General features: G+C 43.5%; 1 protein-coding gene across 11 annotated transcripts in view; it reads right to left on the bottom strand.

The window, feature by feature from the left end:
* LOC148014785 (uncharacterized) overlaps window positions 1–16900 on the bottom strand; it is a 104827-nt gene extending 87927 nt beyond the window's left edge. For 8 of the 11 annotated variants that reach the window (XM_087665939.1, XM_087665940.1, XM_087665945.1 and 5 more), the window contains exon 1: window positions 16559–16900. In XM_087665939.1, coding sequence (XP_087522065.1) covers window positions 16559–16873 — 315 coding nt within the window. In that variant the 5' untranslated portion in view covers window positions 16874–16900. Of the gene's footprint in view, window positions 1–16547 lie in introns of all 11 variants that reach the window. The other 3 variants (XM_087665948.1, XM_087665950.1, XM_087665949.1) reach the window with 2 other exon arrangements.
* Window positions 16901–24971: the final 8071 nt, after the last annotated feature.

The following is a 24971-nucleotide window of genomic DNA, read 5'->3' as shown; positions in this document are numbered from 1 at the left end:
CTGAAACATAGCCACCAATGGCTGCACCAGTAGGGTAGCCGAGCTCTCAAAGAATTCATTGGTGAGACCATCCCAGCCAGGGCTTTTATCCTTAGGCAGATGTAACAAAACATCCATAACCTCCTCCTCACAAATATCTTCCTCCAAAGTAGCTCGCATATCAAGTGGAACCTGATGGCCGACCAGATCATAGAAGACTGAACGTGCATACATAACCTGGTCAAAGGCGACGGAGAAGAACCAAGAAGATCCCGAAAATAATTCTTGCACATATCGACAATGGTGTGCGGATCAGTGACCATGCGACCCTCCGAATCTTGAAGTCTGGTCATATTTCCCCGAGCAGGAGAAGCATGCAAGGCGCGAAAGAACTTATGAGTCTGACAAGCATTATCTTGCAAATTGTCAATCAAATTGTGCAATTTGGCCTGCTGATAGGATTTCAATTGAAATTCTTTAATAAGATCAGCCAAACGCTGCGCCAGAGATAACAGAAAATCATCATCTGGGGTATCCACCAGTAGCGAACGAACCAAAGCCAGTAAGACTTCCGCTGCATGTCGACGCCGCCGACAAAGAGAGGCATGATGTATCCCATACTGGCGAGCGACCCGTTGCACATTAGAGAGCAATCGTTCAAAAGAAACTGTGCCCTCAAAGGCAAAGTCTATCCATTGCTGCATATAGCCTTGAAAGATAGAATGCTTCAAATAAGAGGAGTTGAAACGTAATGGGAGTCTATCCAACAACTGCATAAAAGGTGCAATGGGATGTGCCAGTATCTCAAGCTGGAGAGAGAAATGGTCGGACAAGGCATATTGCTGCAAGACTTTCATTTCTAGCATCTCAGGAAGAAAATCATCATTCTGCATGATGTACATTCGGTCCAGCCGCGACCATGTAGATGCATACTGTGCGGAATGGAACGTAAACCCTGGAGATGAAGGTTGTAGCCAAGACCATAGATCTTGCTTAAGTGCCACAAGAGCAAAGGCATTCCATGCCTGACTTTCCGGAGCATCCATCACCGAATGTCCTGAAGTGGACTGTGAAGAGTCAACACACATATTGAAATCTCCCATCAAGAAACCCCTTCTGCCAAGTGACATGGAGCTTTGCAAAGTCTTCCAAAGATCGCGACGCGATAAAGGATCGTTCAGAGCATAGAGGCCCAGCAACCATAAGATCCTCCTTCAAATAAATTTCAATTACCACAAAGCGGCCTTGTACATCGTTTTTAATAAGAACAAGCTGATATTTCTCATGGACAATCATAAGCACACCAGAATAATGTACAGCATGTGTCCCTGCATAAAACAAGCGAAAACCATGGCAATCCACCACTTTTCCTGCTTCACCGTGACTCTTGTGCTCCACCGCACACAAGACATCCCACTGATTCTCATGCAAGACAGTCCACATGGCATGTTGCTTATGGCAAGAACAAATGCCTCGCACATTCCACGTGGCTATCTTCATATATCTGAAAAAAGAAAAATCAGGAAGGAGGCACCGCTTGCCTCGATTTCACCTTGTCTGCTAGAATGTCAAGGACACCGTCATCCAGAAAATCAGCTAAGACTGCAAAAGAATTCGGCCGGCCAGCTTTAGAGGTAGATGGGAGATCCACTGTCTTGGGGATGGAGCGGGGATAACGACGATCCCAGGGTGTAATCACATTGCCTCTAGAATCAAATGCCAACTTAGCAGGCGGGCCCTTGGGACCGTCTGTATATACTTTCCTTGTAGACTGATTACGGGGAGCAGAAGGAGCCATAGTACGCGCAGCATGCTGTGAAGAGAACATTTCTTTCCTGCGCATATACGTGCGCATTGAGTCCTGTGACACAGTAGGCAGGGTCCAGCAGAGCAGCATCCAAGTGTTTACCTTTTTTGGAACGTGCCTCTATCTAGTCATTGCTACGGAAATCCAAACCCAAAACCTGTTGTTTACCTTTATCCAAAACACTGGATGGTTGGGTTTCCTCCTGTGAGGGAGCATCAAGCACCATGTCATCCCTAGGCCGCACAACATGCACATTTTCTGAAGACGGTTGCCTCTCTGGGCATTCGGCCATAAAGTGCCCCAATTTACCACACGAAAAGCAGTGTCCCGCAAAGTTGCCCCATTTCAAGTGAAAATGCAAAGGATGCATGCCAGAGCAATTAAGGCACAACCACGCAAGCCTCTTCCTGGAAGTATCCCATAGCATACACAAACGGTTTCTATTCATTGCCCTTAGGCTTGGGGGGACCAGCACTGTTCCCACAACGGCCATGGCATCCTTTAACAATGGCCAATAGACAGCCGGGCAATTTTCCACCTCAACCCACACCGGGCATTCACGTTGAAGCAGGTGCTGAAAGTCTGCCATAGGGCGCCAGGGCACAACATGGATCAAACGGCGATCAAAGAACAATGGTAGTTTGGACAGGAGCTCAGCCCGATGCTTCTCCGAGTTCAGCAGCACCTCATAGAAGCCTCAAGGCCCAACAAAAATCTCCTCAACACACTCCCCTTGTAGTAAATGGTGCAGCCACTAGTGAATATGGGAAAGCACTGGGATCCTGCCGGTGAAGAAGAGTATAACCGCACGATCATAAAACACTGAAAAAGAGCGCAGGACAGTTTTCGGATCCACCGTTGCCTCCAGAACCTCTTCCATTCCCGCATCAGAAAAAGCTTCACGATTATGCTAGACATAGTCGCCAAGCAACGTATTGGCAAACTCCAGCAAATGCTCCCAGTCAATCTCCTGGGAATCCACAGCATTAGAGGCCACCTGAGCATAAGAACGATCCTGATGACCGATGGTCTCTTCCGGCGTAGGCTTGGAGCGTTTACCCGCAGGCTGCAAGTCAGGAGCAGGCGGCATCTCCTCTGTACACGGCACCATATCTTTTGGTTCGTCTGCATCAGAATCTGGACCAAGAGCGGCCACCGTTTGTTCAATAAAAGCCATGTCCAGGCCAGCCATACTTCTCTCGCTCTCTCTCTCTCTCTCTCTCTCTCTCGCTCTGCAAGTCCCGCAAACCTGCAAAATCAGGGAACCACCCAGCTGCAGCAACAGGACTGCAACGGGGCTCCTGTGGAGAACCGGACAAACACGCGCAGATGAAGCGGGGCGCAAGGGAATAGGTCAGACACAGGTGAGGCGTCCACGCGGTTGCATCAGCCCTGCACGCTGACACAAAGCAGTCGACCCCAGGCGGAGCTCTCTGCGCAGGTCAGACGTCGACAAGGCAAGCGTCACGGGGTCAGGCACAGGGAGGCGTCGAGGGGGCAGATTTAAAGGGCGCTGCACGCTGGCGCAGAACCAGCGACCAACGGCAAATCTGGCGAGCAAACGACGGGCGTCAAGGGAGCCTTTCAACAGAGGGCGCAGGTTAGGGCGACGGCAGGGGCCGCGATCCACAGGCCAAACGAGCGACGGTAGCAGGTCGCGCAAGACTAGGCGACGTCAGGGGCCGTGGTGCACAGGTCAGACGGGCGGCAGTAGGGCAAGACGCACAGGCGACGAACCGGCTGCACACACGCTCGCCATCACTCTCTCTCAAGGATCTCTCTCTCTCTCTCTCTCTCTCTCTCTCTCTCTCTCTCTCTCTCTCTCTCTCTCTCTCTCTCTCCTGTACAAGGGCGCTGTCCACGGGCGGATTCTACAATCACAACCGATGAAACCTGAGCTTTACCTATCCGCCTCAGTCGTGACCTGTCCCAAGAGCGCGTGCGGCAGGGCACAACCCTCACAGTGCAGGGGCAGGAGGGTGGAACACAGGGCGGGCAGTCGATGGCAGAGCGCGACAGTCGGGGGCGCAGGGCAGGGGCCAGCCGTGGGCGAACGGGCGAAACGCAGGCGAAATGCAGGCGCAGATCCCACGGGGCTTCAGAGGCAGGCGACGGGGCGTCAGAAGCAAGCAATGGGGCAAGCGACGAGGCGTCAGAGGCAGCCGTAGCCAACGGGGCTTCAGAGCCTAACGCAGACGATGGGCCTGCGGGCGACGGCCAAACAGTCGTCAGAGGCAACCGCAGACGACAGGCCTGCGGGCGACGGCCAGACGGGACGACATCTCTCTCTCTCTCTCTCTCTCTCTCTCTCTCTCTCTCTCTCTCTCTCTCTCTCTACACACCATTATCGTTGCTAAACATCGCATCTTGACTGCGCATACATCACTTCACTCTTTTTCCTGTGTTTTGCTGCCAACTATTGTTTGCATTAGCAAACGCAAACTTTAATGGCATAAGCAACTGACCAAATTCACATGCAACAGGTTTCCGTATCCTTGTTTTCAGCAAATGCAGCCTTTTTGTGTATAGGGGACAGCTATTTTCCTCCAAGCGGACCATCTACATCAAATCCTTCAAGATCCTATTGCTACTTTCCACTATTCGAGGGCCTGTCTTGTCCAAATGCGATTTCTATGGGTGTTTCTCTTGCAAGTATATACGAAGATGTCTTATCACCAGTTCTTTGTTAACTCGGAGGATGAAGCCTCTATTTCTTCCTTTGAGAGACGGAGAGATTTTCGTGCTAATTCACGTGACGAACGACAGTCACCTAGCCCGTTTGTTCGAGAACCCTCTCCTTTTTGTTCTCTCCATGTTTCACAAAAGGCCCGTTTTGTTGGCCTTCATATGCCATTCATGGCACCCTCTATACAAGTGCATGTACTCCCTTCTTTGCCCAAAGAAGACCAGCTTGAAGGTTCAAACTACTTGCTTTCGTCGTGTAAGGTGAAGCATATCCTTGATACCTCCAATCTTTGGAAGTTTGTTACCCACCCTATGTTAGAAGTGGTCCAACAATAAACTATTGAAATAAACTATTGAACACAAGACAAAAGTGTTAGCAGTCATGTTTGTCATACCTTGTCATCTCCTGCCTGTGAGCCTTAGTCTGAGTCAGACGAGGACTTTAGGAGCTCTGACTTGTCTATCACTTGTTTTGACGTAGGAGGTAAGCTCATTTTAGAGCACTCAGTTTATTGCATTTCAGTGCATTTTCTCCTCCACTCGGGATTTTATGTGCATTTCCTGAGGCAGTTTCTGCATTCTTCAGCCTACCTCACCTGCTGGACATTGTCCACCCTTTCCGGGATTTTTCTGAGCATTCCTGGCATTTTTACCAGCATTAAATGCTGGTCGGACATATTTATGGCCTCAAATTTCAGGTCAGCCAGTTTTTGGGTTTTTTGGCTATTTATAGCAATTTCCCACTTGGCAGTTAGTTGTATTATCATCTTCCTCTGGTATCATTGCCTAACTGAGAGCACATAGGAGAGCTTCCATTGCAAAGGAGGACACCATCAAGTGCAGCCTTTCTTCCCTCCTTTCCAGCCCTTGGCGGTGCTGTCCAGGCTGAAACGCAGCCTTCCATACCTGCGTTTTGTTGTTTTGCAGCATTAGGAGTAGTAGGCGACAGTTTTCTAGGTGTTTGCAGCCTGCATTTGCATCAAACGCAGCAAACGGGAGGTGGTCAACATCAGCAGAGGAGAAGGTGTCATCATCTGGAGGATAGGCGACAGTTTTTCTCTCCAGGCGGCGGCAGCATTCTCTCTCCTCTTGCAGGCGACAGCATCTTCTGGGTCTTTTCTGACATACGCGGCTCCATCTTGACTGTCTGTTGGTTGCAGATTGTTTGGTGATTGCAGATATATACGAAGATGTCTTATCACCAGTTCTTTGCTGATTCAGAGGATGAGGTCTCTATTCCTTCCTCTGAGAGACGGAGAGACTTTCGTGCTAGTTCACGTGACGACCGGAGGTCACCTAGCCCATTTGACCAAGATCCCTCTATTCCCCGTTCTCTCCATGTTTCACAGAAGGCTCGTTCTGCTGGCCTTCATATGCCTTCCAAGGCACCCTCTATACAGGTGCCCGTACTCCCTTCTTTGCCCAAAGAAGACCGGCTTGATGGTTCCAACTACTCGCTTTGGTCGTGTAAGGTGGAGTGTATCCTTGATACCTTTGATCTTTGGGAGTTTGTTACTCACCCTATTTCCCGTCCAGTGGAGGATCCCACCGTTGGATCATCAATGGATCGTGCGGCCTTATGGGATCGGCTCAACTCACGAGCTTGATCTTTCCTCTTTATGAGCTTACAGGATTCTATCCTAGTGCATGTGCGCAGGTTGCGGAAAGCAGCGGAAGTGTGGACAAAGCTTGCTTCTTTGTACCATCAGAAGACTTTTGCCCATCGGATTACTCTCAAGAAGTTACGGATGCTCGTTGTTGATGATTCTTCTTCCATGAAGGATCATATCAACAGGTTGGAGGACATGAGGGATGAGCTTGCATCCCATGACAGGATGATCTCTTCCGAGGATATGGCCATGATTCTTTTGACTCAGCTGCCATCTCCCCGTTTTGATGTCTTCTACACCAGCCTTCTTACATCAAGGACCCGTGAGAAGCTTCTATGGGAGGAGCTTGCCCCGCTTGTTTTGGAGCATGACAAGCACGCCAAAGAGGTTGCCAGTGGATCCACCTCCATCAAAGCTTTTGTTGCAAGTTCGAGAGGGGGGACACAAAAGAAAGGGAAGTCACAGGCTAAAAGACAAGAGAGTTCTTCAGGTTCTGACTCCGACTTGGAGAAGCCTAAATGCCCATACTGTGGGAAGGGGACACATCCAGAGGAGAAATGTTGGAAGAAGTACCCTCACCTTTGTCCAAGAGCGAAGGATGGAGCTAAAACATCTGAGCCTTCTACCTCTACTCCAGCGGTTACCCATGAGTCAGTGTTCCTTCATATTGTTGACTTGGAGGAGCCTTCTTCAATGGTTGCCTCATCTTCTGAGAGGCCTTGGCTGGTTGATAGTGGAGCTTCTAGTCATATGACTCCCCGAGGTGATTTGTTGCAGGATCTATGCCCTTCTGAGGGTTCAGTCACTGTTGGTGACATCGTTTCGGTGCCTATTTGTGGTGTTGGCACTTTGCCTATATTTCCCGACCATGCGTCTCGCTCCCTTTCCCAGGCTCTTTATCTTCCTGACTTGGGCTTTCCTCTCCTCTCAATCTATGGCCTTACTAGGCTTGGTACCCGGGTTGTCTTCACCGAGCAGGCCGTTTGTATTGAGGATTTTTCTACAGGGGCTGTTATTGCGATAGGTTGGCAGTAGAGTGGGCTTTATAGGCTCCATTCCCCTTCTCTTATACAGGGACCTCCGAGGCAGTTATCTATTGCTAAACCTATTTCCACTTGTGCACCCTCTTTTCCACAAGTTCCTTCCCATCCCCCACCCTCTCCTCCGGTGGTTCCCTCATACCTTCCATCCCTTTCAAAGGGGGACAATCTCGGTGATGCGGCTGTGGATTTCCTAGCCCCTACTATTTTAGAGGGGGCTTCCCAGGATCGCGAGGAGTTTCTTCATCGGCAATCTTCATCGACAGACTTCATCAACCTTGGCATTCCTCTTGCCACCCCAGGATCCGTTTCTTCCTTGGCTTTCTGCCACATCCAGGATCTAAGAGGGGGTGTTAGCAGTCATGTTTGTCATGCCTTGTCATCTCCTGCCTGTGAGCCTCAGTCTAAGTCAGACGAGGACTTTAGGAGCTCTGACTTGTCTATCACTTGTTTTGATGGAGAAGGTAGCTCATTTTAGAGCACTTAGTTTATTGCAATTCAGTGCATTTTCTCCTCCAGTCGGGATTTTATGCGCATTTCCCGGGCAGTTTCTGCATTCTTCACCCTGCCTCACCTACCGGACATTGTTCACCCTTTCCGGGATTTTTCTGAACATTCCTGGCATTTTTACCAGCATTAAATGCTGGTTGGATCAGCATTAAATGTTGGTCGGACATATTTATGGCCTCAAATTTCAGGTCGGCCAGTTTTTGGGTTTTTTGGCTATTTATAGCCATTTCCCACTTGGCAGTTAGTTGTATTATCATCTTCCTCTGTGTTCGTGTTTCTTCTTCCATTGCGCATTCTCACAAAAAGAACAAAAGAACATTGCGAAGGAAGAGAACTCTGAGATGTGCTCGAGAAATGGAATCCATATACTAAACATGAGAACGACGCATACAATAGTGAGTCACTAGTTGTGTGGGCACCGGCACTAGCTCTTTGCCTTTATTTCCCGACCGCACTTTGAGCTCCCTTTCATATGTCCTTTATGTTCCGGACTTGGGCTTTCCACTCCTCTTAGTTTATGGCCTTACTAGGTTTGGTACCCCAATTGTCTTCACTACGCACGCTATTTGTATTGAGGATTCTTCTATAGGGGCTGTTATCGCAACAGGTTGGCAGGAGAGTGGGCTTTACAGGCTCCATTCCTTCTCTTATATAGGATCCTCCGAGGCAATTGTCTATTGCTACACCCATTCTCGATAGTGCACCATCTTTTCCACGGATTCCTTCCCATCACCCACCCTCTCCTCCGGTAGTTCCCTTGTACCCCCCTCCCCTTTCAAAGGGGGGACAATCTCGGTGATGTGGCTATTGACTTCCTGGCCCCTAGTGTTTGAAAGGGGGTTTCCCAAGATCATGAGGAGCTTCTTCATCGACAGTCTTCATCGATGGACTTTATCAACATTGGCATTCCTCTTGCCAACCCAAGATTCGTTTCTTCCTTGGCCTTCCGCCACATCCAAGATCTGAGAGGGGGTATTACCAGTCATGTTTATCATGCCTTGTCATCTCCTATCTGTGAACCTCAGTCTAAGTCAAATGAGGACTTTTGAAGCTTTGACGGGTTTGTCATGTGTTTTGGTGGGGGAGGCTACTTATTCTAGAGTGGCTATCTCCGTGCATTGATGCCTTGGGCTACATGCAAGGATTGATCGGTCCATCTTGTATTCAGCATTTATTCAATGTTCAAAGCAAATTTCACTTCCATTCTCTTCTTTCATTGTAGTCTTTCTCTTCTCTTCTCTCTTCGTGTTCTTCCATTGCACACTCACAATTTCTTTGGTGCCTATTTATGGTCTTGGCACCTTGTATCTATTGCATAACATCCATCGAGCTCAATTTTGGAAGTCCTGCATGTTTCAAGCTTGAGCTTCCATCTCCTCTCAATTCATGGCCTTACTAGACATGGTACCCAAGTTGTTGTCTTCACTGAGCATGCCATCTTTGTTGAGGATTCACCTACAAGTGCCATTCTTGCGACACGTTGGCAAAAGGGGGGGGTTATACATGCTCCATTTCCCTTCCATTGTGAAGGGCCCTCCGAGGCAAATTTCCATTGATGTAACCATTCCTCGTTGTGCACTATCCATCCCACAAGTTCCATCCCATCCTCTACCATCTCCTCTGGTGGTTCCCTGATACCTCCCATGCCTTTCAAGGGGGAATGATATCAGTGATGTGGTTGTGAATTCCTTGGCCCTTTGTGTTTCAGAGAGGGATTCTTAGGCACCTAAGGAACTTCTTCAAGGATTACAATCATCTATGGGCCTTTCTTTCATGAGATGGCCTCTTTTCTTTGCCATCAAGCCACCATCCCACTGCTACCTTGCCCTTGGTCCGTGTTCTCTGTAGATATGGTGCCATAGATAGCTCATCACCATTATCACAATAGGATCAAATGCATGGCTTGTTTATCCCCAACTAGGGTTTTCTAGAGTGATCTATTCAAGGCCTCTCCGTTTCCATTGGCCTATGGTGGCCTCTTATTGGATCAAGCTTTCATCTAGAGAGGGGATCTTGCTCCTTGACTAGCATTCTTCATCCACTGACTTCATCAACAACGGCACTCTTCCTACAACCCTCGGATTCGCACCTCCTTTTGCCACATCCAAGACTTAAGAGGGGGTTAGCAAACATGTGTCTTGTACAATTATCTCCTACCTATGAGCCTCAGTCTAAATCAGCCTATCTAATTCAAACAAGGATATTAGGAGCTTCAACATTTTCATTATCTATCATTTTATGTGTTCTTGGCACTTTAGATGGATGGTACATTAGTGCCTTTTCTTTTGGCCACTATAGCCTATCCAAGGCATCCACATTTTGGGCCTGACAAATTGATTACCAATTGTGGCTCCAATTTGCCTATTTATAGGCAGCCTGACCCTCATTCATTCATTGCATCCATCATGATCATTCAGTCATCCCTTCTCATTCTACCATTCCCCTACTACTATCTAGCGCTCACACTCACACACAATGCTGCATGTTGGGGCTAACTATTGCAGCCTTGTATCTTCCACCATTGCAGTCAATTTGTTCCTTCTCTCCTACATTAATTCAGTCTCCTCTCCAAATTTGCTTTCATTTCCGCTATGCACTCTCACAAGGATGATTGTACATAGTACATGACACGTTTGCTAACATCCCTCTCAAATCTTGGATGTGGCCGAAGGCCAAAGGAGATGGAATGGATTGGATGGTGGCAAGATGCGTACCACCGCCAATGAAGTCTGTTGATGCAACATGCAAGCCAAGAAGCAAGGTCCCCTCTCTAATGAAAGCATGATCCAACAATAGACCATCACAGGCCAATGGAAGCAAAGAGACCTCGAATGGATCACTCCAAAAAACTATAGTCAAGGATGAGTAAGCCAGGTCTCTAACCCAACTAAGAGACCATAGTGAGAAGCTATTGGAACCACCATAACCAACCAAAGAAAAACAAGGACTGAGAGCCATGAAAGGGGCATGCAAGCAACAAACCAACTATCAAATCCAACCATCTAGAATCTTAAAAAAAGTAGCAACAAATTTCACAATAAGGCCTAGTTCACATATCTTGCTCACTGAAAGTAAATGGTATCAAAGGCTTGGGACATAGAAGACCTCAATGTAAAGGCTCCAGCTTTCCCATCAGGAATAGCCTCTGCATAATGGCGCGACAAGGGATGGAAGAAATGTCTACAACAAGAATATGCCCTTGCAGCAAACAAAATGAGCAATGCCATCCTTGGACAAAGTTATGTGGCAGGAAGCACCACTATGCATGATTCACTCCAAAGCCTGAGAGGCCATCAATGCCGCTTCAAAAATATAAGGTGTCTCGATCACGTCCAAATGAAGAAACATGGATGAAGATAGAGCAATGACTACTCTTGATGACTTGAGTCCTTATCTTCTTTCTTATCCTTGTCAAGGCAATCCTTCTCCCAATGTCCGATTTTACCATAAGGATAGCAAGTAGTTTCCTTCACCTTCTTCTTATTGTCCTTCCCCTTCGTTTTGTCTTCTATGTTTTGACTTGTAAGAGCCTGCAAATGAGATTTACAAGAATTTCCGGCCTTGAACCGCTCCTCCTAGTCCACAATCATGGGAACTAGCTCTTCCTACATGATGGTGTCAATACGCCCCGAGGTGATCAAGAGTAGAGTCCGGGCAGGCATATGAGACAAAAGGATCACTACCATTTCTTCTGAGGAGATCACCTTGCCAACATTTTGAATTTCCATCTCCGATTAACTAAAGTTTGTTGATGCGATTCCTCGCAGACGTGGACTAATTTAGGGCCAAGGTTTGCATCTGTTTCTCCAAGGAGACCCTCTTCATAGCCGTCGTCTTATTATATAGTTGATCAAGATGAACCATATCTCACGGATACCAATCATATGATTGACATGCATAATGATAGCTAGTGTACACAAGAGGAATAAGTGATGCAAGCATTCAACTTGTCCTGATGTGCCTAGGCCTTCTCCTCTCAGCTTGAGAAAGAGTTGAAGATTTCTTAATCATTGAATGGTCAATGGCTTCAATCACAAGCTCCACCAAATTATATAATCTAAGATGGCCTCCATCATTTCTCGCCAAATGCTATAGTTTTCTCCATCAAGCTTCTAGTCCTGCGGAAGAGCTAACACAACACAAACCTTGAGGCTCATAGTCCATAATGGCTTGGAATTCAATGTCCACCTCAAAAGACATCTTGTTCCACCTTTGAATAATTCACCACATGATGGTTAACCCCATCTAGCTCCGAAAAGGCAACTAGCTAGGACTTTCTTTGCCCATTTAGTGAAGGACTTTACTATCAAAGACAATAAAAACTCAAATCTGCTCCCACAAGCCAAACACATGCTTTTTTACACTTTGACAGCTGATCCTACACAAACATGTCTCCATTCACATGGATCTCCACTCGCTCAGGGGCCATGTGTTGATGCACAACCCTCCCGCTCACACCTGTCACACATACACTGAAAACACAGGCTTTGTCTTGGGCTGCATCCTCCTCTCCAAGTCTGTCCATGCTTGATCAGCCCTTAACATTGCTTTGATACCATGGCAGAGTGCCACGACAGAGAATCATACACACAGACTAATCATAGATGCTGAACATGGAGAGGAGAGAGAGAGAGAGAGAGAGAGAGAGAGAGAGAGAGAGAAAAGAACATTGAGAATACTGAACACTCAAGGTGAATAAATTAGGTAAGATTGAGTACAAAGGATTGTGCATATATGCACACACAAACCATGTATAAGATTGACTGACTATCACCAGGATGCAGGTGCCTCTAAATAGGATGGCAGATTAGTCGGCCAGTCTTCCCACAATCCTGCTGTACCTGCAATCTTGCCCCACTCGCATCCTAGCTGCCCACAATGGTGCTGCCCTACCCGACTTGCCCAAACTGGTGTCCACCTTGCCATCCTGCCCACCCGTGGAAGAGGTATCAAACCTCTAAAACCTTGGTACTGGCTTGATCATCCATGCTTGGGTATCCATGGTCCTAGCTGATTGCTATTGTTAAAATTATGATGCACAGCGTCTACCAGTTCATTGTTGTGGTATGGGACATAGTGGTGTCCTACAAGTTTGTGTGTTCCCCATTATTCTATATTTCAATATACAAATCATGTTAGCAGATTAGTCAGCTCAGGTGTGAGTTTGTGGTGCAGAGACTATAACATTTTATGTAATATTTTCTGGTGCCCTTTTTAGGGCTAGGGAGCATTGAATGCTGGCCGACTGCATTTATTGCTCCCCCCATTTTATGCCTATATATTGCTAGGGCTCCTCCTCCTCTATGTACTTCAACCATCATTTGTGGATTCTTCTGAGGAGAGAGGAGCCGGTGCCAGGGTGCCCACATAGCCAGTGATTCACTATTGTATGTTGTTGTCTCGTGTTCGATATGGATTCCATCTCCCGGGCATACATCTGAGTTCTCATCTGTATTTGTGTTTATTTTTTTCTTGTCTTGTGTTTCAGCAGTTTATTTCAGCATGTTGTTTATGCTTCCATTGCTGCACCACTTCCGACACGGTATCAGAGTTCAGGATTTGTGTTTCTGTTGTCTTTTATTGCTGATTTCAGAACTGTTTTCCCTCTTGCTGATCAGGCAGCTGCTGCTCCAATCAGGCAACCAGTTTTGCCTGCGGTTTTTGCTAATGTCAGCATCCATACAGCCTCTGCATCCATTTCAGCCTGCGTTTTGGTGTTTCTGCATCTCCTCCTGGCTGGGCGCTTACATCATCAGGCCGTTTTTGCTGTTTTTGACAGTTTTTTGACTGATCTTTTGACTTTATGCAGCAGATTTTGGCTTATTTTGATCAGCTTTTGGGTTATACTGCATATGAACTCTTGTTTTTTGCAATCTGTGCTCGTGATTTGGCTGTGTTCCCTCTCCCAATCCCTTATTTTCTCTACTTGTTTTCTAAATCCTCTCCAAATGGCTCCTCCATGCACATCCACTCATGACAAGCTCCATGGACCTGATTATTGTGCGGTGATGAAGGCTTGGTTTATTCAGAAGCGGTTATGGTACGTGGTTAACGGAGTTGTGGCACGTCCTCAACAACCTTCTGTTCCATCTGATTTTGATGAAGACAACCATGAGGGGGCTGTGCTTACATGGGATTCGGATGATACCCGTCCTTATTCAGTGTTACTTCGGTGTATTTCCAAAGAAGTCCTATCAGCGGTCACCTCCTGTACGATAGCTTCAGATGTATGGTCGAAGTTACAGTTGATGTACGAGGCTCCTTCCACCATGAGAGCCGTTCCTCTCTATGGCCAGCTCCAGCAACTGAAGTTTGAATCCAAAGATACGATTCAATCCTTCCTACTTCGTGTTATCCAACTCTAAGACTAGCTTCGCACTATGCAGTCTGCCCTATCAGAGGAACATCTTGTTGTACGGTACTCTACAAGCTTCCTCGGGAATTTGACGGAGTGGCAAATGCTTTACGGGCGCAGACATCTACGACTCCTATCAGTTTTCTTCACATATCCTCCATGCTACTTGAGCATGAGGCTACTTTGCGACTATAGGGGAGGCTTCCATCACATTATGGAGGTTCAAGTGAGGCTCTTGCAGCTTCAGAGAGGGATTCAAAGTTGAAGAAGTCAAAGACCTAGTGTTATCACTGTGGCAAGAAAGGTCATTTAAGGAAGAATTGCAAAGAGTTAGTGGCTTCCAGGAATAAAAAGGAGCAAAAGACAAAGTGGGATACGGACTCCTCCGACAAGTCATCATCTACCTGAGATTCTGATTCCGATTCTCTAGCCAAGGCAAAGTCCAAGGCGTGGAAGGGATCCTCTTTTTCGAATCGTGGAAATGGCTTAGTAACCCCTTCCTCAGTTGCTTTCTAGTGGTGGTGATGCGGACATTCCTCACGACTCTCCAATGCCAGAGAGGGAATGTGAGAGGGTGGTGAGATGGGGCAACCGTGCGTCATCTATATGTCTATACAGATGCACAGGATCCAGAGAGGGACCTCCCTAACGCATCGACCGAAGTCTGACAGGTACAAATCCTGGAGCTAGGATTGGCATCCAGGTTCATGATGGGCTGGTTACTTGACAGACAGCAAGAGGCTTTCGTCTGGAGCTCACATGAGAGGATACTTTGGCGGTTTTGGCCAAAGGCGAGGATTCCATGGTCACATGTTCAGAGACATGTTTGGCAGATTGGTCTTGTATGTCCTGAGTGACATAGATGACATAACACAAAGAGCTGCTATGATTCTTCTCTATTTTCAAGTGGTGTTGTTATGATCGACATCGACGTCAGATACTCTCCGAGGCATCTTGGTGGGGGCTGGCCACTCACTGCTTGGATATCCATGGTTCTTCTGGTGGTTCTATCATCCATGTTGTATAGTTTATAATACGCCATCATTGTACTATTGTATTGTATTAGATCACCCCTGATCTGAGAGAGAGTGTTAGCAGAATAGTCAGCTCAGGTGTGAGTCTATGCTACAGAGACTACAGCATTTTATGTAGTATTTATTTGGCATTTTCTAGTGCCCTTTTTAGGGCTAGGGAGCATTTAATGCTGGCTGACTGCATTTATTGCTCCCCCATTTTATGCCTATATATTGCTAGGGCTCCTCCTCCTCTATGTACTTCAGCCATCATTTGTGGATTCTTCTGAGAGAGAAGCCGGTGCCAAGGTGCCCACACAGCCAGTGATTCATTGTTGTATGCTACTGTCTCGTGTTCGATATGGATTCCGTTTCTCGGGCATACATCTGAGTTCTCATCTATATTTGTGTTTATTTTTTTCTTATCTTGTGTTTCAGCAGTTTATTTCAGCATGTTGTTTATACTTCCATGGCTACACCACTTCTGACAAATCACCCATGACCTAAGAGAGGGTATTAGTTTAGTATGCGACATGGGCTTCAAGCAATATATTTAGCCTTCGGTTGGGCACTAGACAAAGGGAGCCAGGTGACCCATTTTAGGATTTCTTTAATTGTGTCATGGCTTGCCCCAAGGTTTATAGGGTTTATTCCCATTGTCTTCTGTCTCATCCCAAGGCTTCTATATATGCTCCACCCCAATCTCAATTGTATTGCATCGTTGTGCATCCTTGAAGATTGGACACACTGCTGCTGGTCATCATCATGCTGGTGCCCCATTGGTATTGTACTATAGTTTGGACCATATAAAACCTCCAAAATTTGGCCATCATTGGGGCTACTACTTTTGACGAGTGCACTTTCTTTCAAAGATCGTTGTACCAATCCCTCTCTCAGGACCCTGTCAGTCAAGGATTGAATGGACCTTGGTATGATCATTTTCAGCAGTACTTTGAGCTTTCATGGCTGGACTCACATACTGTGTTCAGCATCTTTGAACATTGATAAAAGTTACAATACTTCACAAGCCAAAAAAAAAAAACTGTGTAGCGCTTTGCTCATCAAGGCAGCTTATTACTCATCTCCCATACCATGTTGAGCATGTGCATAGTTTGATGTGAACTTCTTGCACAAAACCCTCTCTCAAGGCCCTTGTCACTCGAGGATTGACAGAACGTTGGTAAGGTCTTTTTCAGCATTGCTTTTGAGCTTGCAAGGCGCACTCACTTACAGGGGGAAAAGCAAGAGAGAAGATAGACACAGGTTTGCGTGTCACTAGTCTAACTATGCAAATATATGATGCAGAGATGACGGCCTCTTCTCGTCTTTTGTTTTATTGGAATGAACAACAGCGAGCAAGAACCATCGTCAACCTCCCACAACCCCACACATTGGCTCAGCTGTTGTGTTCTAGTGCGTATTTCTGCTTGCAAACACCAGCACTACATCTCAAGTCTGCCCCCTAAGACAAAAGCAAAGACTGAGATTGTGGAAAAACAGGGATGTTGCATCACACGTACATAGCCTTATAATAGCTAGTGAAGGCACCTGTCGCATACAATGACGGCTCCCGCATGCACTAGAGTCTCTCCGCTATGGACGGTCCTATTGATCCGCATGCATGATGATGATGATGCAGAAGCTCTGGCCCCGACTCCCCCTGCTCCTCTATCCAACTCGTCTTTTTCTTTCTTGCAACAGGAGACGCTGGCTTGATGGGAATAATGCTTGTTTATGCTTCTGCAGTAGCCAATTCTTGATTCAGGCTTTGAGCTCGCATGCCGAACAATTTTGCTACAAGGGCTCGAGCCTTGCCTCTCGCTGAAAGAAAGCCATGGTAGGCTTGGAGCCGCACAGAGTAGCGGAGACTCCATTTTTCTCAGGTAACCAGGAATAAGTTGAAGCTAAGCAAAGAGGACACAGAGCGCCTGACTCTCTAACTTTTAAATACCGGTTACTACCACTTTTTTTCGTAGGAATTTTGTGGTTTTTTTGAGTTTATAAAACCTCCAAAATGGATTATGAAACACTATATTTGCTCTGAAAAACACAACCCTTTCGTCGTTCTTACTAAACTAACTAGGGTATAGGAACTAACTAGGGTAAAGGGGCCAACTGTAGAACACCTAAGGAAAAAGACATATTTTTGAGGGGGGATTTCATATTTTATAGTCTCGTTATTTTTTTATTTGTAAAATATGTTATGCAATTTAAAAATACAATTTTGAGAGGTAAAGGTACACTTGAGAGCCAGTAATATAACACTTTGCCGATCACTTCACCTTCTCATGCGCTTTTGGTCTTCTAAGATGCTATTGATGAGGGCTGAGGGTATACACTATAAAGTGCTTAAAGCAAGATGACTAGTGATGTGATGCAACTATTGCTAGGGTGGTGGCAACTAAAAAACAAGACTTTGCACCTTGAGTGGCATGATATGACATTTGGTGCCCCTACTTGAAAACACGTTGAGGGTGCGCTCCCCTTATGGCTCATTGCTTGCCTCTTCTATAGACCCGTTGAGTGCTCCTTTTAGCTCTCTATAGGTCCTTTGTGAGAGCTGATATCCAACATTTCCAAGTTTCAGGGGTTTTGAAGCTACATGTGCTTTGTGGGTATCAATCATCAAACTAGCTATTCTACTAAGATCATGGGACATCTACAAGAATGTGACATGGCACACATGAAATCCACATGATGGTGGCATAATGCAATGACAAGCTCACGCGAAATCCACATGATGACAACGCAATGCAACAATGGATTGCAATAACAAATTAACCACATGATGCAACTTTGACGATTTGAGATAATAATTGGACCATGGACAAAGGTGAGACTAATTGACCACGTTGTGTAGTTTTGACGTCATGACATGACAATGTGGTGGAAGTTGAATCGTGAGATAATGGCTCTACCACCATCAATGCATAGAGCTCTACCACCACCCGAATAACCTAAACAAATGGATTAATACCTCAATCGTGTGCATAGACTTACTCATGCTAGACCTACAACATGGTCTTTACAAACTGATCAAGGACATGCCTACTAGAAAGGCTCAACAACATAAGGTGCATCTATTAGAATGAGCTTACTTGCACATTTGGGTACAATCTTGCTTGCTCATGAGTGTATTAAGGAGTGTGCAAAGCTATCAAGAGATTTTGGGCTAACATTGTATATTCGATCATGCATGCTTCACTATTGAGATGAAAACAAGACACCTTACACCATGGCTTTTATTTGTGCTTATAGTATACACCATAGTTTTTACATGTAGGTATATATTAGTATATGAGTTTTTTATTGCAAATTGACTTTCAAGGAGAGGAGAAAGATACACAACTCATGCACTAGAAGAGGAGCAAGATATACAACTAATGCATTAGCTAAGTTTAATATTGTAATTTCTTAAGCTCTCCACAATAGCTCTTACCTCTTGCCTACTTTAAAATTTTAATATAGGTATTAGGATTTATATGCATTGTTTATGTTAAACTCTCAACAACGAATATGCATTATTAGACCCTTTTTCACCTCAGTTTCTTACATGCCTCTATATTAATATGTGACTTTTCCTATTAGAAGTAAACTTTCAATAAAAGAAGAAGATACACGTGACTTACATCCTAGGTAAGCTTAATGATTTCTAGTTCTTTCACTTATTCTTACATAACATAATAGAATAGTACAATACATTACTTATCGTCAGTGCCTATCTCAGAATCAAACTAATATAAAAAAAGGAATATATCATTGATGCCCTTGTTGATAAAGGAGCCAATCGTAATATCATGACCTATACCTAGCCTAGGGTGACCCTTACTCATTCCAACTATTGCTAAGGTGAATCCATATGGAGGCATGCCTTACACAATGTTAGGAAAGTGTCAAGTAGTGATAATTATTAAGACTAAAAGTTTCCCAACTATTTTGTATGTGTTGCCTAACACGGAAGGAGTTGGAAATGAGACATTGTTGGGCCGCCCATTTAAATGGTAGAGCAAATGTGTGGCTGAATTTGAAATGCAAATTCACCTAGAATTACCAACATGCAAATTATCATAACTTTTAGTAAGGGTGCACATGTTTCTAACAGTGGAAGGGCATTGTCCCTTGTAATTATGAAATTTGGAAAGAGCTTATGCCACATCCCCACCATGCAATGCATAATAGCATGTTTGTGTGTTTCGTATTTTTTTTGTAATGTGGTATTATATTGAGACAAAGATAATTACATCACCCAATCAAGTCGGTGAAGCAAGCACATGCCATTGTCCAAGAGCAAAATGAAATTGCATAACCTTCACGGCATAGCCTTGAGTTTCTTGCAAAACAACTTATACATCCAAAACTTGGGCTTGATGGCCTTGAGGACAGAGAGACGGTCATCTTTGAGGTCTTTGATGCAATCTAATGAATCAAGATTTGTTTGGCCATGAAAGGCTAAAGCATTCATGCTTTTCTAGATGAACTTGAGTTTTAGGCCAAAGAGTTCTTAGATAAGTTTCCATGAGGTGATATCCAACATGCCCATGTCTCCAAAGAAGACAGTAGAAAAGCCAAAATTTGTTCAAAGTTTGGCACCTTTTAGCCATTTCCTAACCTATGACCAAACCAATTAGATTGTGGGGCAATCCTAGAAAATATATTTTCATCTTCCTCATGCCTTTTGCAAAATTAGTAGAGTGTGGAGGTCAACGATCTCTTAGCAAGCCTAGCTCTAAGGGGGAGTTTCTAAGAGATGATCCTCCACCTAAAGAAGTTGAGCCCATGAGAAGGGGTACTCTTCCATACACGTTTCAGCATGTGCTTCCACATGAAGGGAGTTGCTTGGGGGCAAACTCTCTGCCACTTGGTGGTGGTGAGGGAGAGGGGAATAACCAAGGATTGGGGATAGATATCTCGATGTAGATGGCACTAAAGAAACGGTTTGCTTGCCTTGCTTAATAGCAAGTTAAAGAAGGGAGCTAGCCTAATTGTGGGGTAGGTAGGCTAGTCATGTCAGATGTAGCAGAGGATGTACTCCAACCATCGGGCTTCACTTGGATTTAGCTTGTAGAGGGCCTTTAATGTATCCAAGGGGAACCAATTTGCCTTCTCCTTGTCCCACAATTGCTCCTAAGTCTTGATTCCTTTCTTCTGCATGCTTGTTGATAGATTTTTATTACTAATGATAGGTGCCATTGGAGGGTCAAAGGCAAAGGGATTAACTTAGATGTTGGAGGAGAGGGATGCATCTCCATTCCTGTTGCCCACTAAGGACTAGCTAGCTTGCAAGATCATTTGTTTCCATCCCCTTACCATGGTTTGAACCACCTTTGATTGGAGAAGTTTAACGAGAAGAAGGTAGCTGCAAACTACTTCTTGACACACGAAAGATCTTGCCAATGTGTACCTACATGTATGTCATAATCCTACATGCATATTCCTTGCACAATGATTCTATAATGACTATACTCTTCAAGCGTTTAACTTTGATATGCAAGTGTTGTTTCACACACTATTGTAGAAGTCCTATAGCAAAATACCTTATGATTATTGAAAAATTTATAAGTTCTTATACCTTTCTCCTAGTTCTAAAATACATGATGTCTGGTACTTTTAATAAGTGTATAAAATATATAGAGAAGATTTAGCCCTCTATGACCAAAAAAAACCTGTGTTCACTAGTTCCCTTCTTGTCTCTAGAACTGTGCCTTGTGACCTTGATGTGCTTCCCCAAGTTTAGCAACCATACCTCTAGATGAGCTACACTATGGACTACTTTGACTTTGGCCCAAACATACATGATGATTTGTTGCTTATTACATTTAAGTGCAATTAGAGGCATGTTGTGTCATAGTCGATGCACATAAAGCTCACATGGACTTTGGTGATCACTTATGATAGGTTGAGTCCTTTTTTTAAAGTCAAAGCTTAAACTACATGTGAGGTTGGTTCTTGTGTGGGTGTTAGCTTGTGAGAGTATTTATCTCAAAGTTCCAAGGAGATCACTTTAATGGAGAACATGGCTACATTGTCCTCAACTAAAGTAGTTCCATCCTATGGGATATATGTTAATCAATCGGAGTTAATATCCATTATTCCCTCATAGCCTCAACGATGCAACCACCCTTGACACTCTTGTTCCTATACATGAACCCATAGTCTTGCCCATAATGACATGTAAAAACTACTTTGGTTGTACTTCACCACTTGATAAGATCTCAAGTAATAGTCTCCACTCCATGTTTGTATCAAAGTGATAACTAAGATAGGGGATTTCCAAAAGCAATAGTAGTGATCATAGTATAAGCCTAATTATCTAACTAGCTGCACATGTATAACTAGTTATTTATATGCAATGTTTACAATAAGAAAAGTGTGAAGTAGTAGCCCGCATTGATTGTTACAATCATTTGAGAACCCTCCTATCATGTTGAGGGAGTCTACTCAATTTAATAGAACTAACTTAATTTTGCATCTCTAATAGAAATCCTTCTCCATGCTGCTTGACTATGTCCACATTGTTATGTCTAGAAGATGATGGTTTTGCAACAATTCTAGTAACACTGTTACGTTTCAAAAATGATGGTTTTGCATCAATCCTAGCAACAATGAAGATTGCAGCAATGTCTCTAATATGCATGCATTCACTAATAGTTAACTTTAACAACTTTGTTATTTTTAATAGGATAATTGTAGTTTGCACAAATAAAAACACATCTATTAGTTCACTATTGGTGTATTAGTAGTTACCACCTTCTATTGGTTGTCCTAGCAATGTTGTTATCTTTAACAAAATAATCGTGATTAGCACGAGCAAAAACATATCTACTAGTTCCCTATTGGTTCTCTAATATTTTACACCTTCTAATTGTTAGTTCACTACTATTGCTTTTACTATTAGTTCACTATTATTGCTTCACTACTATTATTTCACTATTAGTTCACAAATAGTTCACTATTAGTTCATAAGACTTCACTATCAAATGGATCACAATTGAAGGCTCCAATATCAAAAGGTTTTGATTGTGCAAGATGACATCTATTTAAATAAACACTCCCATGACCATCTAAAGTTAATACCTTCATGGAATGCATGAATGAAAGCTCCAATATCAAGAGGTATTGATTGTCCAAGGTAACACCTTTGAACCTTCTCATGACTATCTTAAGCTAACATTCTAATTGATTTGATATGATTATGACTATCTAAAGATAATACCTTCATGGTGTCCAAGGTTAAATACTCCAATTTATAAAGGTTTTGATTGTGCACTTAACAACACCTTTGTGGTCATGTTAACCTAGCTCTAAGGTTACATTATCATTGTTTTGAGTATCTTAAGCTAATACATTCATAGTATCCATAGTCTCAATAATCAAAGAGTTTGAACTCTACTTGAATGCGCCTATACATCACTAGTTGGATGCTTTTAAACATTATGACTATCTTAACTAATGGCTTCTTAGTGTCCATGCCTGAAGGTTCCAAAATTTTAATGTATTTTTTTTGAAATTTTTGGATGAGAAAGAGAGGACTCTTTTCCTTTAGGTGCATATGGTTATGGTGGTAGATAGACTTTTAAGGGAGCATTGCCTTGTATGATTGTATGCCAAAAGGGATTTTGTTTCCTACATGAGTATTAACTAGAGGCAAAGCAAGATAATTGCAAGACTACAGGAGCAATTGTGTAGGGAAGTACGTGATGCCTCTTCAAATCACAAAAACAATTTGAGGAGTTTCAAGACGTTGAGGAATATCAGAGTGCTAGTTCAAAGGAGTCTAAAGATACAAGGAATAAGGATAATGCCATACCTATTAACAACCCTTTATTGTTTATGAGTACCCCACCTCCTAATTTACAAAGAAGGTTACAAAGTTTGATCATGGCTATAGTAGCACTCGTGAGTCAAGCTAGAGTTTCTCATCAAAGGTTGAATTTTGATCCTTTATGACCATTGAAAAGAAGAAAGCAGATTGCATCTAACAAGATGGCTCAACCACTGCCAACCCCAAAGTCCAACAACAAAGTTTTCAGGGCGAAAGAAACAAGACCCTAATTGTCCTATTGCATAGTTTGAGAGCAGATGTACGACAAGTGGATATGAGGCTATCTTTGATGATGATGTGAAGAAACAATTGTTTACAATAAGATTCACAATGTGAAGACAATGGATTGGTTTAGTGGCTATAGATTATATCACTTTACTAATTATGATGATCTCAAGTAAAAATTTTGAAAAATATTCTAGCTAGATAAGATGGTGGATGACATTTTGGGTAAAATTAAAAGAACAAAGAAAAAGGGCATGCTGATTCTAGATTATGCTAAAAAGATTTGGAACATCTTGAACAAGTTACTAGAATTAGATAAACCTCTCTTATTTCATTAAAGGGTTGAATTAGGACAATTAAGAGTGCTATTGCTAATGTGGAAATTAATGCCCAAACTATTAACTTTGATGATTTATTGCAAGCTATAGCAAGAGTGGAAAAAAGGCTTGGATTAAGTCAATCAAGAAAGAGAACTAAAGAAGATAGCTCAAAATCAAAGGACAATTCAAATTCAAAAACTGAGGATAAAGATGAGGACCTGAACTCCAAATCGGAATTACAGGAGGAGTCAAAACATTGAAAAGATGAAGAGAGTAGGAATAACAAGTGGGTAAGAAGATGAAAAGTACGAAAGATCTAGAGTCCATCTAAGGATTAAAAGATGATAAAAGCTTGTTAAAGAAATCTGAAAGCAAGTTGGAAAATAAAATTCAAGAAAGATAAGAGATCTGAGTCACCACACAAAGTAAAAAGGAGAAGTTTTGCCGTGTATGTTAGAAAGATGGGCATGAAACTACAACATATTGGTATAATCCAAATGTTAGGAGTAGTCAACTAGCACATATTATGTATCCAAGAATGAGGGCGAGAGAGCTAGTCAAAGTAAATTAGGTAATTCCTGATCATAAAGCAAGGAGTAGAGGTGAGCCAATAAGCCATAATTCAAGCCAAGTAGAGGTATGAATAAACTCAAACACATTCTTCCAAGATGTTTGAGGATGAGATTCAAGAAGTTAACTTAAACACAAAAGAAGACCTAAATTCTATAAAGGTCAATCTACAGGCTGATGAGGCATTCAAGCAAAAGTTATTGGATTTGTGTAAATAATTTCATGAAATTTTTAACTTGGGACTACACAAACATGAAGGGATTTGACTCAACAACATTGACATTTTTGAAGGAGGGTGCTAAGCCAATCATTTAGAGGAGGTATTGAATGAATCCTAATTATGCTAAGTGTGTTAAGGAAGAGATTATTGAGTTATTATGAGTTAGCTTCATCGAACTATTGAATGAAGTGAGATGGCTTTCACCAATTGTATATGGTCCCCCCCAAAAATGGAAAAATCAGGGTTGGTGTAGATTATAGAAAACTGAATGCAACATCTATCACGGATCCCTTTCCCATTCAATGTAAATGGATTCATTGTTGGATGATGTAGCACGAAGGACACCAAATGTATAGCTTTCTAGATGGATTTTTGAGCTACAATTAGATAAATGATGCCCTTGGAAGACCTTGATAAATGAGGAGTATTTGTCGATACAATTATGAACTTTGGGCTGAAGAAGAGACCACTAGAATTTTGAGAAGCAGCATATAAGACATTTGATTCATACTTGACAAGCTTCACATAGGTCTTCTTGGATGATGTCATGTTTTTGAGAGGATGAATGACCATTTGTGGCATTTAATGTCATGTTTTGAGAGATGCAAGATGTTCAGTATGCCCTTGAATCCCTCTAAGTCAATATTTGTTGCAAAAAGGAGTACTATTGGGGAAAATATTATTTGAAGAAGTGTTAATAGATCCAATAAAGTTTTTAGTAGTATAGAAAGTTAAAGTGCCAATAAAAAAACATAAAGTGATGAAATCATGGGATAAATCAAATGGCATGGGTGGTACCTTAGGTATTTATCCCA

Source organism: Lygodium microphyllum, chromosome 24, assembly GCF_053477565.2.
Source record: "Lygodium microphyllum isolate KBCC chromosome 24, Lygodium_microphyllum_v1.1.10, whole genome shotgun sequence".
NCBI lineage: Eukaryota > Viridiplantae > Streptophyta > Polypodiopsida > Schizaeales > Lygodiaceae > Lygodium > Lygodium microphyllum.
Note: the sequence above shows the minus strand (reverse complement) of the source record. Positions and strands in the feature narration are given on the sequence as shown.